Source organism: Epinephelus fuscoguttatus, linkage group LG16 (genome assembly GCF_011397635.1).
Source record: "Epinephelus fuscoguttatus linkage group LG16, E.fuscoguttatus.final_Chr_v1".
Lineage (NCBI taxonomy): Eukaryota > Metazoa > Chordata > Actinopteri > Perciformes > Serranidae > Epinephelus > Epinephelus fuscoguttatus.
Window position 1 is genome coordinate 26576996 of NC_064767.1, and position 17213 is coordinate 26594208.

The 17213-nt window shown below is 40.2% G+C and overlaps 1 protein-coding gene across 2 annotated transcripts in view; it reads right to left on the reverse strand.

Annotated features, from left to right (window-relative positions):
* Positions 1-3750: 3750 nt before the first annotated feature.
* The window catches only part of macrod2 (mono-ADP ribosylhydrolase 2), a 467780-nt gene continuing 454317 nt past the window's right edge, over positions 3751-17213 (reverse strand). For both annotated transcript variants that reach the window (XM_049600013.1, XM_049600012.1), the window contains exons 16-18: positions 9085-9123; positions 7607-7678; positions 3751-4424 (exon numbers count right to left, since the gene is read on the reverse strand). In XM_049600013.1, coding sequence (XP_049455970.1) covers positions 4402-4424; positions 7607-7678; positions 9085-9123 — 134 coding nt within the window. In that variant the 3' untranslated portion in view covers positions 3751-4401. The remainder of the gene's footprint in view (positions 4425-7606; positions 7679-9084; positions 9124-17213) is intronic.

Below are 17213 nucleotides of genomic sequence, written 5' to 3' on the forward strand. Positions count from 1 at the left end.
CCAGCGTGGCACCGGGTCGTCGTTGTGTGGCAGGAGGGTGGAAGACAGTGGGAGGAGTTAGGAGAAGGAGAGTGGAGGGAGAGCTGAAAGAAGGGGGAGAGAACATGGTAATGCATGTTTATATAAGAAGAGGTCAGCAGAGCTTTCATCTGGAAAATGGAATAAACGGAGCACATCACATCATATCAGCCCCACAGCTGCTTGATAAGATAGAAACTGACAAAAACATGGCAACTACACAGGTCAGTCAGCATTACCGGTACATGCATAAATACTCTATCATGTGGTTATGGTTTATTTAAACGTGTAGACACAGATACAGTGCCTGTGAGATGTTTTTGCAGTGTGAGCCAACAATTTCACCCTCACAACTCTGATGTGAACCAGACAATCCAACATTGTTAGCTGAAAACTATTTTTTTTTTTTTTTTTTTTTTTTGGCTGTTTTTGTGGAATAGGCGGTTGGTTGTTTTAGCACTGAAGTGTTTTGTATGCCAGGGAGCTGGTGCGTGGCAGGAAGCCTGTGCGATTAAGCTGTTTCCCTTGACACTACCTACTGCTCAAGTTCAGGGAACCCTCCGCTCTGACATGCAACATTTAAATGAAGTCATTAAAATTTAAACCGTCTCCGTTCCAGGGACAATCACTCCTGACATCCGCTTGGCATGCGACAAGTTAATGGAACGTAAACATGGTAGCTGCTAAAGCGATTTGAAACTTGTTTTCCATTGGCTTTTCCACACCAACAGATGAGAAACCTGTTGGTGATGCTTTTTTGCCATTATGGCATCCAAAAATGATAACAATAGGTGAATATTTTTAACCCAATAATAAAGACCTCTCTTGACAGGATAATGCTTAAAACACTGTGCTCTTGTATTTGATTGATGCGTCTCTGGAGAAAAAGCAGGGTACTGGGATGAACAGGAACATGTTGAGAAATCTTCCTCTTCATCTTGTCTGTGTTGGACTGGATTTAGTGTTATGAATTCAAAGTCCTAGTAGCCTTGTGGTTACGACACATGTAACCACAACTTCCCCAATTCAATGCAAGCTGGTTGCTTTGCTGCATGATGTACCTCTCTCTCACCATATTCATCTCTATACACCGTAAGCTGTCAAAGAGAACACAAAACTGTGAAGGAAAACAACAGAAAAAACTAAGTGATGTCACTTTGGCAGCTTTGGCTGGTGCTGAATATGACAACTTTGAGAATGAACAAACATTATCTGGGGATACGGAGTTAAAGAAACTTACCAGACCTCTGTTTCCTGCTTCTCATCTCGAGGCTGCATTGGCCACTACCAGCTTTACACACCTAAATCTCCTGCCTGGGCTGTCAGTGCTCCAGATCCATGGGTGGGTAATTTAGTTGCCAGACTTTCACAAAGAAGCAGAATGCATGGAATAAAAAAGATATCTCTAGTATCCACTGTTTTAACTGTCCATTGTGAGTCTGACAATGTTAAAGGAGTGCAGTGCTTAATTGGTGGTGTGCCCTTTTAATTATTAATGCTTCACTGTGCAAACTTTACCCCTTGATTTGCCTTAGACCAGACTCAGATGTGAATACAGGTCGACTCGACACATTATGATTGTTAACCTGTAATAAATCTGATTTGGAAGTGGAGACTGATTGGTTCAAGTCTGTCCAATCTGGAGATAAAAGCATACAGTGAGTGTTGCTGAAGGATTCTAATCATTTGCCTTCTGATTCAGTTGCTGGCCATCATCTTAGCACAATCATCTTTAACATTTGTTTGCTCAGCGAGTGAGAGAGTATCTTTTATTTCATGCTCCACATCAGGTGTTTGTGCAGAGCCGCAGCACCTGATAAAGTTATCTCACTTTCAGCTCTCTGTAGAGGTTTACAGCCAGAGTTGCTCTCATCTCCACATTCACCAACTTATCAAAATGTTTTGTTTTTCTTCAGTTTGTTTCCTTTTCCTTATGGATCGCACTGTAAATTAGCAAGGCAAACTCTTTTTGATGAATGTTGTCTTGTATTTCGTAAAGGAACATGCAAGTGTTTGTGTCCTTGTGGGAGCTGCCATTCAACGTGTCTGTATTATATTGCCTTGTGTGTTGCCTCAACACATACATCAGATGTTCGATGTGAGCTCTTTCCTGTTGTGAGGACTAAAAAAAATCTGTACAGTGGTGTAAAAGGATGTTACAGTGTTTTGTTTAGTCTTTATAGAGTTTTACTCGTCCTTAGGTTTGTTTGCAGCTTTATTTTGATTGGGGCTTGGTATCGATATTCAATACCTCTTTAACGTAACAACCGAAACAACCCAGTACCAAGTTGTACGAAAACTTACCTGTGTTCAATCCTTTTTGTACCCACAAAAAAAGACTATTTGTATGGTTCTGCTAGCAGCAAGCACTCTTCAGTTTAATGCAAAATGTGGTTGGCCCAGCTATACAGTCTATGGTGTGGTGAAGCAGAGTGCGGTGTATTTCACATTTCTGCATGCCAAGATGCCACCAAAATGTTGAAACTATGGCTATACCACACCCCTGGTGTCTGGTGGCATTTTACACAACTGAATGTTTAACATGACTGGTATTGAATGAAGCACTCTGGTATTGGTACTGGTATTGTGTTTTTTTTAAATAATACCTAGCCCTTTTTCTTGTGGTTAAATGATGAAAAAAGCCCAGAAACCTGGAAAACCTGTTAAAATATGTACAGTAGTTTTGTAAGAGTGTTGCAGTCTAATGATAAAGTGTGACTTCAGGAATTATAAACACTCGTAAACATTTACCAAAGATTTGAAAAGTTGCTACACTCACATTATCTCTCCAGATAAAGGGCGTGATTGATGAAGTGGTTCTGCTCCGAAGAGCTGCTGAGTCTTTGATAACAAACTCCTTGTGAGGTCTTTGGCCATTAGTGAGATTCCCAGAGGGAGGGAGGGCTCTGGGGTAAGAGGGTCTGCCAAATATCTCTTCTTATTTGATACAGGAGAGAGCCTGAGGGCCAGAGAGGCGGCATGCTGGAGATCACAGGACAGACTAATTGTTTCTGTCTACCCAGAGACACACGACTGATCGCTCTGTTACGGTTGCTCAATTTCACACGTATGAACCGATGGGAAATGAACTGTACCAGCTGTGAGTGGAAATAAATAAAATATCAGCTACCATCGTGACAGAAGTGAAAACAAGACGCGTGTCGGGGTACATTAAAAGCTGAGACATGGCTTCCACCTTTAAATTTTATTAGTTGTTTCTGTTATAGTTTAGCAAAGCAAACATCAAAGTATGAAGGCATCATTTCATAGAACTGTAATTAATCTGATCTTTAGTATGGCACCACTGAAAATAACCCATGAATCATACCAACATTTAAAAGAAACCAAAACCAATTTTAAAAAAATCAACCGAGGAAATAAACAAGAAACCATTAACAACAGGTATTAGCCATTACATGATGTTATCATGTACTTAAAATTACAAATCATCTGCAAGCAATACACAACCAAGAATTCATACTTGGACCACCTCCTTAGGTCTGTGATTGTGATTTAGTAGGTTGATATGAAATAAGGCAGATTCCTTCAATACAATTATAGACAATCTGGTAAGGAGACAAGCGAAAGCAAAGAGGACTGTAATTTTGTTTATGTTGATGACGTTTAAAGCAATTTTCTGGCATGCACTGGAAACAGCAAAGAAAAATGGGGACAAGAATTAATTGATTTGTTAAAAGACACTCATATCCTCTTTAGTGTACGTGGGCCTTACAGACCGCGGTCTAAATCAAGGGTATTGGCTGATTTGACTAAATAATGGAGCTCAAGCTGCAAGAGTGTGAGGACACATGGCAGGCGTCAGTGTGTTGCACTCCACTGAGGCTTACAAAAGCAGGGTGTTGTCAGGTACTCCATCGTTGAATGTCACCATGACTGTGGCGCTGTGAGAACAAAAGGATGGTTGATGTTAAGCATCACCCAGCCCGGAGTGTCAACATGTAGGAGCTGCGGCTGTTGTCCTCTGACAGCTTCACCATGCTCTCACAGTGGGATTAGATCAAATAAAGAGACTTGAACCTGGTTTATCTCATCGCACCCTGCTGGCAAAAATGATGTATGACTCTAACACACACAGTGAGGTATGGCTCATCTTTTCTGGTTGATATGTTCAAGTCCTATAGTAAGGTTTTGCACATACATACATTTACATACAGAACATACATACTTCAGAGATGAGTAGTTTCTTAATAAAGAGGGAATAGGCTAAATAAAGTTGGGAATGTGAGCATCTTGTGAGTAACTGGTTGTCCTGGGCCAGTGTCAGAGCCCATACTGACATGGGCCCGTCTGACACCAGTGTGGTTGGCCTTCGCACAGTTTTGCTGGCTGTCAGATGAGGTTGATTGTCTTTCCCTCAGCTGGTCATTCTTTCTTCTCAACAGTGTCTAGATGGAAAACAAGTTCAGAGTCCGACCTTAGATTTTGCATGGCTGAATTTCTGGTTTTTACATTTAGCACACAATACTGTCTTTTAATATTACTGTCTATCACTGGTCATGAATTTGTCTGACTTCAGCAGAGGAGATGATTGGAGACTTCTATAATCAATCTCTGCATGAGTGAAACGATAATTGCACACCACAAAATAAAAGGGGCGAATGGAAATAGAGCTGAAATGATCAACATCAAAATCAACAGAAACAATTAAGCAGTTATCAAGAGTCATGGATTAATTCTGAATAATTTGTTAAGTAAAACGGCCAATTATTCCCTAGATTCAACTTCTTAACCGTGAAGATTTGCTGCTTTTATTCGTCAAATGTAATGGCAGAGTGAACATCTTAAAGTTTGGGCTGTTTTCTAATATTTTAAAGACCAGAGGAAATAAAGAGGACCTTATGCTCATTTTCAGGTTCATACTTTTACTTTTACTAGAATATATTCACATGCTTTAATGGTCAAAAAAAAAAAAAAAAGATCTGTGCTGGAACACCTGTATTCACCCTCTTTCTGAAATGTGTCGTTTTAGTGCTGGTCTCTTTAAGCCCCTCTCCTGAAAAAGCCCAGTGTGCTCTGACTGGTCAATGTTTCTGGTTCTCCCATATCTCTGCATCTCTGCACCGTCACTGCAGATGGTAAATGACTGCAATGGAGAATAGCGGCTCCTTTTACCGTGAAAAATCAGCAACAAAAGCTTCTGAACACAACCAGACATATTGCAGATCTGAAATTGGACTGACATTTACAAAATCCGCAATCAAGTCCAATGTATTCCTCGTGTTACCCTGTAGCTTATTATTTGGAACTTTGGTTACGTTTAATATGAGCTCTTAACTTCATGCCTGTATGAAGACATGTATGTTGATTTACCTGTGTGTATGTGTGTGTGTGTGCGTGTGTGTAAGAATAAATCAAATCCAAAAAAAAAAACAAAAACCATCCATTGTAACACTATATAAGCATAATAGTTCCCCTTTAATGTAATTTTTGGGATACTGTAAAACTTCAATTTAAAGCCCAGGCTGGTATTTGCTGAAATCAAGAGGCTTATATTTGGGACAGGCCTTTAATTCCTTTCACACAAAACTGTTGCTCAGCAGAAATTGGGAATTATAATCAAACTGTTCATTTAAACTCATATAAATATAACTTATAATAAGGCTTCAGATAACACTAATTATGAATCATTAATTTGACCTAGCTCTGACAGACTGCGCATCAGAGAGAGAGTGAATTATGGCACTCAAGGGTTATGGCACCTAGTGTACTGACACAACACCACTTTATCCTGTTAAAACAATACTTAAAACTTGGATTAATTTTTATGAAAAACACTTCTTGATCTGAGGACCCGTATGGACAAAAGGAATATGAATACCTTACAGGATAATCAAGGAGATGACACATAATTTGAGGTAGCCAACAACCTGGTTTAATACATCCGAAGAGCTTCTATTAAAAAAATGAACTGCTTGGCAACCAGACCAGGCCTGTAATTGAGACAGGTGTTTATTTGTGAAAATGTGTAGCCACTCCAGGCTAGTAATAGACAAGCATGCTATTCTCAGATCCTTACAAGTAATACAGTTAAATGTAAAGTTGATCCTAATTTAGAAAAAGCCCATGGTGTCATTAAAATCAAAAAGGATTTGTCCCCTTAGATGTGTGTCTCTGGTCATGATATTTCATAAGCTGTTTTTAGAGCAGGAAATATTCAATATTGTCCTTTTTTTGGCTGAGGTGGCGTTAGTTCAAGATTGGTTTGATGCTGACAATAGAGGAAAATTCACAGGGCATGTTTGATGGTTTTCAGGATGTCGTGACATGAACCAAAATGTTGGCAAAGGAGAAGATTGACTGATAGCAGCACCAAAGGTCACTGGGTCACCCAAAATCATTAGAGGACATTCTCTGGGGAACAAATAGTTAGTCCAGATTAAGATATCTTGGACTGGTGAACAGACAGTAACCCAGTACTAAAGTACCTCTTAAATAACTAACAGGAGACAGAACTTGTGGCATTTATCTATAAAGCCAATAAAGGGCAGTGACATGCGTTATTACCAAAAGTTTTGTCTAAAATTTGATCTGTGATGTTCCAGAAATTGTGTGTGACGGACAGATGGACAAACAGACATTTGGACACTGAGACTCATCCATTTTCTCTGTTCTGATGTGAATCTTCAGTAACGATAAAACAACCTACCATCTTTGTTCCTGTTCAGAAAACAGGGCAGTTTGTTGTGACTGCCCAGTGTCAGGTGTTTTGATACTGTACTATGGCTAATTTTAACTGCACGCTATGCCCTGCCCAGCTCCCTTATACACCATCCCACCCTGATCCACACGCTTGTTCGACAACAAGCTTTTTCTTCTCTGGCGCTTTGTTTGGCATTGTTTAAGCTCCTTCCTTTCTACACCAACCCATTTGCCTCTGCCAAGTTATTTCATATGCTGCTAGCCTGTCCTATTTATTCAACCCTGACAATCTGTTCACAACAGTTGCTTAATGAATATTTTTTTTTACCTGGAAACTACGAAGCCCAAATCTAAATCCCATTTTTTGGCTCAACAACTCTATAGAGCCACACACACAGAACAAATGCAGACATATAAATTCATAGCACTCTCCACAGATGTGTACATTTAAATTACATGCCATCTTATTACCCTAAATCTCAACAGAGACCTGAGAATAACAACAGTGTGGTATCCTTATCAAATATGATTTATTGGCATGATTATTGCTCCTACAGTCTGTGTTGGCCGCATGTTAAAATAATATGCATTGCACACTTGATTTATTAAATGTCTGATAGTTGAGTTTGCAGGCAATTCATCACACTCAATCTCCAAAGACGTGCTGACACGTTTATACCAAAATATCCTACAATACAGCCCCTACTGAGAGAAGGAGATGGAGACAGACGGTGGGGAAAAAAAAAACGGAGACAAGGAGGGTGAAACTGGCTAACACTCAGCTGCACAGCGCTGAGGATTCTCCGGATGAAGTGAATTTTAATTCGGCAGCTGTGGCCACTAATAAGAACCTGCGATTCTGCGTATAAATAGAAATTGTGTTGGAGATGTGAGCGAGTCAGTGTGAGTGCTTCCCCCATGCCCTTACCTTTGGACTGAATGCTGTCAGTTAGAATGGAGTCACGTTCTTCTGAGCTCTCGACAGGATCTTTCATCTCCTCTAGATAAGAGCAGGGGAGAGAAATGAGAAGAATGGAGAGGGAAAATGTGAGGAGAGGCATTTGATAATCCAGCAATCTGTTGCCCCCCATCCTGTGCAGAGAAGCATCAATTTACCTAAACAAGGTAAAGCACGTGAATCAAGCTGAGTAGATTTAAAGTTATAATGTAGCAAACTTTTCGACATCGGGATGGAACTGGATGTAAGTATCTATGGAGGCTTTCACATCAGGGACCTGGGTGCGGATTCAAATACACTGTGTGAATGCTGTGTACCGTACTCAGTCACTTTTCGTCAATCCGTGCCAGGGTCCACTTGAAAAGATGATGGAGTATGATTTGCGTGTACTTGGGTACGGTTTGCATCTGGTGTGAAAACTTACAGCACCACAACACCGAAGTGGACTGTGATTTAATAAAAGGTAGCAGTAATTGCAAAGGCATTTCTCAACACTGCAGGTCTCCTCCAAAATTTGTAATATGCACGCAGCATGTGGTAATCCCCTCCTTTGAACTGCACGGCCACGGGTGATAAAGTAGAAAGACAGGTGAAAGGGTTGTCCTTTGACATTCTCTCCAAATTATAAACAATAGACCAGATCACTGTGACGTTTTTACCTTACATACTAACTAATCAAGGCAGTGGTACACCAGCAACCCCTTTGTTCTGCAAAGTAAATTTACCCTTTTGTAAATGGTGGCTGGTGGCTTTGAGGTAACTGGTTCAGTGGTAAAAAATACACTAAATATAGTGTACACTTATACTGATGATGATATTCTTTAGGTTGGACTTTTTAGGTGGCTAAAAACTAACCAACTGAGGCAGCGTTTGCACATTGCAGTTCAATTTGATGTAAATGACGCGAGGGTTTCTACTCGAAGTTATTGTAAACAAGTGGGCATAATGCAAAGCTTGACTCCATGGTATGGACTTTGGGTGCAATTTGTGGGTTTTCTACATTGTAGCAACAAAATAAACAAATAAAAATAAACATAGATTATGATGCAAGTGTTCATGGGTACAGCAAATTACTAACGTGAAAGCTGACCGGCAGGTGAGTGGAAAGGGAAGGCAGTCATAATTGGGGATGGAACAAATCAATTATACCTAATATATAATGCTCCAATAGTAGCGTCAACAAGAATCTAGATTACAGCATTGATTTGAGCTTCTACTACTAAAATGTGCATCCAACTTAAAACCAGGACGCTAATATGCCCTGTGATATTTTATGAAAGTAGGCAGGTATGTTGACTCATGTGTAGCAGAGGCAGGAAAGCAAGAAATGGAGGAAAGGGTGTGGAGAGCAGACAGCCGGGAGGCTTCTGCTAAGTGGCAGGATTTCAGTGATGCGTCACAGCACACAGACTGAATAGTTCATGGGGAAAAACATGATTTCTACTCACCCCCATTGCTGGTGCCAGTGTTGTTGATCTCAGAGACATCTGCAATGAGGAGCACATATAAATACAGACATGTTACTCATCTTGATTGTCAATCCATGCATGGTGATGCAGTTGATGAAAGATTCAGGAATTAGCAGTTCTAAATAATCATTTGTGCAAAATTATTCTGCTTTTTTCTAACTGATGGTAGTTTTTATCAAATTATCTTGCGCTCAGAAAAGTAGATCATCCCAAAATCAGTCCATGAATTCAAGAGTAACTTCATGGCCTCACATTTACATTTGTCGTGATGTTTAACAGTCTCCCATGCCTGGAAATTCAGTGCCTTCCTAAAGAGTTATTCTTCAAAAAAGAACACAACAAATGCGAGAAGGGAGAGAGACGCATGCAAAATTAATTATAGACTGCCATCCCTGTAAGGCAGCGTGAGACGCCCCCTCACCCTCCCCCGCGCACATCCTCTCTCCCCCTCTATCCTCCCCGTTACCTCTGTAGGCACACAACTCCTTCTTCGTCACTCCCAGAGCAAATCTTGCTGCTTTCCCCTTTGCAACAACAATCATCCAAACAAAGCACATCATAAAAATAACCGCTCTCCCCAGGCAGTCCAGCGATGATGTAAACAAATACAACTGCTTAGGCGTGATAGAACGCGTGGAGTCCAAAGTGGTTCAGAGCTCTGTATGTACACTAACAAGTCTGTGGTCAAGGTAATTTAATTCCTCAAAGAAATGCAGGCTCCTTTGTTGCAATTGCAGGTTTGGATACATGTGTAGGACTGCAGAGGTTCTCAGCTGGATAATGCTACATTTGCTTTGCAGTTTGGACGTGTTGGCTGCCAAGTATGGAGAATATACATTACTCTGCTTCTTCTACATAGAACTGATTTAATCTGTTGCAACATTTTGGTACGAACTTTATCCTTACTGAGACTCCATGGGGACAAAGGGACTCTTGAAAAGCAGGAAGGATGAAGCAACCACAATCTCACCCTCATTTTTTATTTAACTTTTTGATCTGAGGCTTAGAACTCGCCAGGGGGGAAATATATATACTTTTTTTAAAGCAAAACTATTGAAAAACATTTCAGATTATTGACAACTTGGATTTTTTTCCACATAGTTTTAGCTCTGATCGGTAATTATACTTACCGAGCTAATTGAGAGTGAACCCCAACATCGATGACAGCTTAGACATCTACCATACTTGCCTCAGTTGTGCACTGGAGTTTTCTGTGTTCTGTGATTATTTTTGAGGGCTGCAACTATGTTGGTCATTGATTTATCTACCAATTATTACTTTAAGTGATTATCAATTGGATAAAAGAGAAAAGTTTTATTATTTCCAGCATTTCATTGAAAAAAACTAAACTTTTTTCGTCTTCTTGTGAGCTTGTGAGGCATTTTTCAAACAGCTTGCAAATTAAAATAAACAAATTTACGTTACACCAAAAGTAAGTACAGATAAGGGCACTAAAATAACAAAAAAAAAAAAAAAAAAAAAAAAAGAAATTAAATAAATGGACACTGGGGATGCGGACATGCCCTAAGAATAAAAAGGAAATGTATCTAATATAAGGCCTAAATGATCAGATATTGCTGTGGAGAAATAAAGAATTCACTTTAGACTGTCTCTAATTGCATGAAATATTCCAAAAACTCCACAAGTGTCCAGTGTCTCTCCTACCGAAATATACACTGTGTCTGAACTGAATGCAATGCTGTGCTAGCGTCAGCGACAAAAATAGTTTTTTTCTTTTTGAATGTCCTAATAGGCTGCGAGCAAGGCCACACAGCTCTTAGCTAAACTTTCGTCGGACGCAGTGTTTCTGTTTATTCATGTCGCTCGCTTCGAAAGTGCTGCAATGGACAAAGAATGACTGATTTGTGCAACTGAAAAAAGGAGTTATCTACAAATACCTCCGCATTTCACTACAAAAACCTAAATAAGGTGGCAGCTGGCTAGAGGGAGCTCGCCAGACAGCTGAAGGTTTCTGGTATTGACCATTGATAATAACAACCTACTTGCTCTTCGCTATATTGTATGCCATTTTCAGTAAACATCACAATACAGAAGGTTCGTTTTCTAATTAAAAAGTACAAACTTATGATGGCACTCATCAGTCTGATCTCAAGTACAGGGCTGATAAGTACATTCATTTAGCCATAGAAATTGGCAGATATACAAACACTCCAGCTGATAGACGTTACTGTACTTTATGCAATAATGGTTCTATTGAATCAGAAGCCCATGTTCTTTTAGAGTGCAGACATTAGTTCAGAACTACTTCGTAACCTCTCCAAGTATCTTGTTAATTTTAATGATTTTGATGATACAAATAAAATGTGTATAATTTTATCTGGTAAACACTGCATTAACGTGTGTGCCCAACCCTGCCACCTCATTCTTAACAGAAGATTGTCTTTTATGAGTTCTGGTACATAACAAAACGGTTCTTGTGTTTTTGTTTTATGGTGCCATAGTGTACGTTTGTCTTTTTAGTATGTGTCTCACGACTCCTTTGGAGTGGTCCTCAACATCTTTTAATTTTTATCAAGGGGGAGGGGGGTTAACGGGTACTGAATACTGTAGCTTATGTATATTTTTGCAATTCTTCTGTACCCTTATGTACTTGGTATTCTTATTGTGTGTTGTGGAGTGACACTTAAATAAAGGTTATCTATCTATCTATCTATCTATCTATCTATCTATCTATCTATCTTGTTTGTTTATATGAAGTAACAGAGGTGCATATTTAACAGATTTGGTGTGAACGTACAGTAAAGCGTCCATGATGCAACGTGATAGTTTGACACGCTCATGCTGGACATGGTGGAGATGTTAAAGCTAGGGATGCATGATATAAATCTGGCTGAAATAAAATTATTAGCCGGTAATAGTCAATATATATTATTATGTATTATTCCGATAATTAAATTGCAGCTGATAAATAGCGGCCATGATACGAAGGCAAATTGCTTTCATTGACTTAACAAGGGCAGCATCTACACACCCAGGTACAGTGTATGGTGGTACACCTTTAAACTTGGTTTGTGAGCCCCCAAAATACACAAAAAGGGAGGAAGCACAAACACAGCACGCCCACTAGAGAGACAAACATGTCGTTGCCAGTGTGGACGTCTCTTGCAGTTGCAGAGGTAGACAACAAAATTGTACTTAGGGTCTGATCACCCACCGATCGACTCCCCACCAGATCAGCAAACTTGTCAGACACAGCCGTGAAGAACTATCTCAGGGGCCGCCATCCTCCTGGCGAACGGGCAGTTAAATGTCTGCCCGGTTAGCACAAGCTAACACAGCAGCAGCTGTACACATCCAACACAGAGCCTTAAATGTTTCAAACAGACCAGGAGCGTCGTTTCAGCAAAAGCTAAGGTATGGCAATATGACATGACGTCACAGAGCTACTGATGATGGAGTTTCAAAAATATGAACTTAAATAAAACTTCACTTTGGTCTTTGACCTGTCAGAAGTACATACTATGCTACTGAAAACTGTTTCAAAGGACATGAAGCTGTTTCTCACATTCATAATACCTCATGTCTGCATGTAATGCCCGACTTGATGAGAGCAGTGAAAACATCGGACCTATTTTGCGCATATTTCAGCACCACGGACAGCAAGCAGACGTTTAATTATCATTAGTCATGTGTTTAACTTTGTGCTTTTACAACACATAGATACCGTATTTTTCGTGTACAAAAATCTCTAAACATTTAGAGTGCGTCATTTTTTTCGTGTACATGTGTACACGGGTTTCACAGCTGGGTGGTGCTATTGCATTATACCAGTAAAGTCCTAGTTATCCGAATACCAACCGAACGGGCCATTTAACCAACAGTTACAGGCCGCCAAACTCTTCTGGTAATTTCATTAAAAGGCATGGCATATAGGTCCACAGTAACTTATTATTATTATCATTATTATTATTATTATTGGGTCTTATAAGAGTGGGCTACAATGAATACCGGGCCATCAAATCACAGCACCCGCGGTGAGAGGACATGGAATTGTGTGCGCTTTTACGCACGCGGGTGTAGGTGATCATGGATATTTGATGTGGGAAAGATGTAGCCAGATGTATTACCTGTTTTAGATACATGGCTGTCTGTTTGTCCGTCCGTCAGTCTGTAGCACGAGTCATGTGCACCACTTTATCACCAACCCGTGCGTAAAAGCGCAAACAGTCCCCCAAGGAGGGACAGCCATGAGGCAATGAATGAGGAAATAATCACCCAGGCATTTAATCGGACCGGTGTTTAATACGCAAAATGGGATCAAACCCCCAGCGGCTATTAGGTGCCCAGCGGCTATTTGCCACCGGGCGACTATTTGGAAATATAAGGTAACTCACATAACTCAAAACTCGCGGAGGAGAGAAGTGGTGAACAATCTGATTCAATAACACTCGTATTCACTGATGAGCATGTTATTGACCTATTTAAGTGCAATACAATGAAAACAACCAGCCAGTGTGCCTCGAGTAATGACTACAGAACCTCTCTCTCTTTTTTCCTCCCGATTCCAAGGTATGGCAGCTGCCATACCTCACCATACCTAAATGACGCCTATGCAACAAACTCACACCAAAACAGCCTCGGTTCTGTGGTTAAAACCATTAATAACCGTTAGGTAATGCTAGCCTTGTGATGCTACAGCCCTGTCATTGTGTGTATGTGTGTGTGTGTGTGTGTGTGTGTGTGTGGACTATCTCTCACCCAGCACAGAGCTCACACACAGTAGTCTGGAGTGTCTACACAGGGAGGCGGAGGGACTTTACTTTGGTGTCACTTATTTGTGCATAACCCGTTAACAAGCCTGTTTTGACAGATAATGTCGAAGCATTTCATTTTAATTCTTTGGCAAAATGCTCAATACAAAACAAAGTGTGTTTGAGAGGTTTTTTTGACATCCTTTACTAGAAAAAATAAATGAACATTTGAAGAGTCAGAGCTGTTCTTTGTTTTTGTTGTTTTAACAATAGTGGTGTCAGTTAGATCTGGTTAGGTCTGGGCTGTGGAATATTAAGTCATCCATATTTTCTCCCTGCATTTTAGCCTTTCTTACCCTGAAGTGTGCATAAACTACAGGTTATACACTTCTTTTTAAAATACAAATGTGAAATAATTAACAGTCTTAACAGTACCAGCGGTGCAAAGCAGGTAACTATTGGTATTGGCTGAAAAAAAAATTATTATCTATATTGTGCATCCCTAGTTATAACATAGAGCCCACTAATCAATGATGAAATTCAGTGCCAACTTCATTTATTATTGATTTTAATCAATTAGTTGTTGCAGCCCTTAAGCACACTCACTTTTGGTTTCAATCTCCTCTCCCCCTGAACATTTGTGTTTCTCCCCCTGCTGTTGTGGCAATGACACTGTGTTCCCAGGTATCAGCAGTTACTCTGAGCACAACGTTATCAATAACTGATAGAACTGGCCAAAACCCTAAGAACAAGAACCAACCCTGAATTATCCTTTAATATATTCTGCTTCATTATTAATCAAAGGAGCAGATTTACCAACAGATTCCAATCATCACGGTAATTGCATAAATTGACAGGAAACATGTTTACACACGATGTACCACATATGTTCAAGAGTCAGGCGTATGGCGTCAAGTAATGTAATAAATTATGCATACACGTGAAATGATATGGCCTGCATTCCACACGATCACAGTGCAGATATTAAAGCTGATGGTGGGACATGTGGAACGTGCCTGATGCTGCGACTCGTGTCGGAACACAGCCTCCATCATGTCTGCATTTTCATATGAGCTAGCATAGCATGCCTGTGTGAAGCAGCAGGAGCTCACTGAAGCACTGGCCTCATTCCAGATGCTTCTTTCTTCCTCTCTCTCAGGTAAAAACAACACAGTCTGGGTACTAGGATAGCATCCTCTTCCTCTAATATCCAGCACTGATCAAGACAAAAGCATAAAGCTTAGAATTTCAATTGATTGTGGCCCCAGTCTCCCCTGGCTGCCTGAGGCTCGGAGGGAACAGCAACGCGGGTATGTCCTGCTCTCTAATTTGACTGCTGTGTGCTGACAGTCGAGGGGCTATCATTTAGGGGAGGATGTGAGTCTGCTGTGGTAAACACATAAACAAGATGGGGGTAGAGAGAAAAACGGGCCTCTGTCAAGGTTCTGGTGAAGGAGAGGCACAGTCCACAGAGGGCTGATAAGGAAAAGAGAAAAACAGTCGACCGAATTGACTCCCTCAGCAGGAAACTAGACAGCTTACACCAGTGGTTCTTAAAGCTGGGACCCTGAGGGGTCCTTGACAGTGTCTCCCACTCTCAGTTTTGGTATGTAAATTACCAGTATGCAATTTGTATACTGCCTAGATTATTGTGGGTGTCTATTGACAGAGGGCATAAAACACTCTAGCCATCTCTCACACAACAGTTTATATATCTATGGCCCCTTGAAATACGTTTATATTTTTTTCCCCAAATGCTGGGTTTTCCATTTTAAATTTTCTGAATTTTATATTTTAAGATTCAAGCACATTTTGTGACTGCTCATGTTGTTCATGAATAATTTCAGTTCAATAAGAAAATGTTAGAAATTTAATGAATATCCAGGAATGTGATGTAACACAACATTGCACTATTTTTTGAATCAAAGCAAGTGCTTCAATACAGTCATAAAACAAAACATTCAATCCTTTTGTAAATTAAAGTGCTTCACATCTAAGCGTCACATTGCTCTGCTCTAAATGTAGCTGTTAGTGTTGAATTCCTCAGTTTTTGGATGACTTGTCTCAGAGGGCCTCTTCCACATGACTGCAGGGTCCAACAATTTTCTTTCAACAACCCAACATCAAAGAATAAAATAATTTTCCTCACAGATTAGTGGAGAAGGAAGCAGGTAACATGTTTTACACATCCTGTAAATAGAATCTAGCCTAATTAATCTCATTTGCATATACATGTATTTTTTATATGCTCTTTATTTCAAAAAGCGGACGTAGTCACACGAGCATCTTTGGCCGTTTGGATGCATTTACCATAAAAGTCAGAATATGGGGGCAATCCAGTTTTAGCAGCAGCTGGTTTGACAATGGAGATGCTAGGAGATGACCTAGCTTCACTGACCAAGGAAAAGTCTGCAGCCAGGCAGAGCACAGCAAACTCTACTTGTTTTTAAGAAACTTCTTTTGAGCACTGGCCTGATCAACTGGCTGATTGTATTTTACTGGCCCCGGTGTGTGTGTGTGTGTGGAGGAACTGAGCCCTGCCCTTGGTGAAACTCCAACACAGAGAGCAGAGGACAGGAGCAACATGTTTGTAAATGACACCAAAACATAGCAGCATAGGTTATTTTCTGTTCACTTGTGTAAAAAATGCCGATGATGGTGGAGAAAACCCTGATTTTTTTACAGACTGCATCAACATTTTGGCGAATTCCATTAAATTCCTTGTTTTACAGTTGATTCCATTTCTATTACCAAATTAGATACTATCTATGTTTTCCATATCACGGATATCACAGGGCCGTATATATCTCCTGGATTAAGCATGCATGAAATTTCTTCATGAAGACAGACATCTTCAGTGAGGGCGCCTGGTAATGAGGGTTTAAAAGGTACCTGATCTGCATTTTTCGCACAGTATTGAATTATAATCGTGATGATGTGAAGTCTCATGACATATTCATTTACAAGCGAACAGAGGCCATACAGGAGATTAAAAACACTGAAAACATTTGGTGAACTTTTACATTCTTTAACTTTTCTTGTCACTTCAGCCTTTCAGAAGTTTAGTGAAAACATCCTGGAGAGAAAACCCATCAGAAGCTCAAGAGGGAGGATGAGCATACGTGTGTGTCGGTGTGTGTGCGCGCTCACATCTTCACACATCAGAGTGGGGAAAGGAAGGAAGAGAGTTGGGCATAAGTCACCCTCGTATGCAGACAAGCAGAAAATTACATCCCCCCACCTTCCATTCATTTATTAGACAAGAGGTAGTTAGCGTTTTGTTGGTCAGCATTGGTGTACTGCACCACAACATTCAACCATGATAGAAATTGCATTTGCAACTAGATAGCAATGGCAAGTTAAGATTTAAAAGTATTGTGTTAATAAATGAAATAC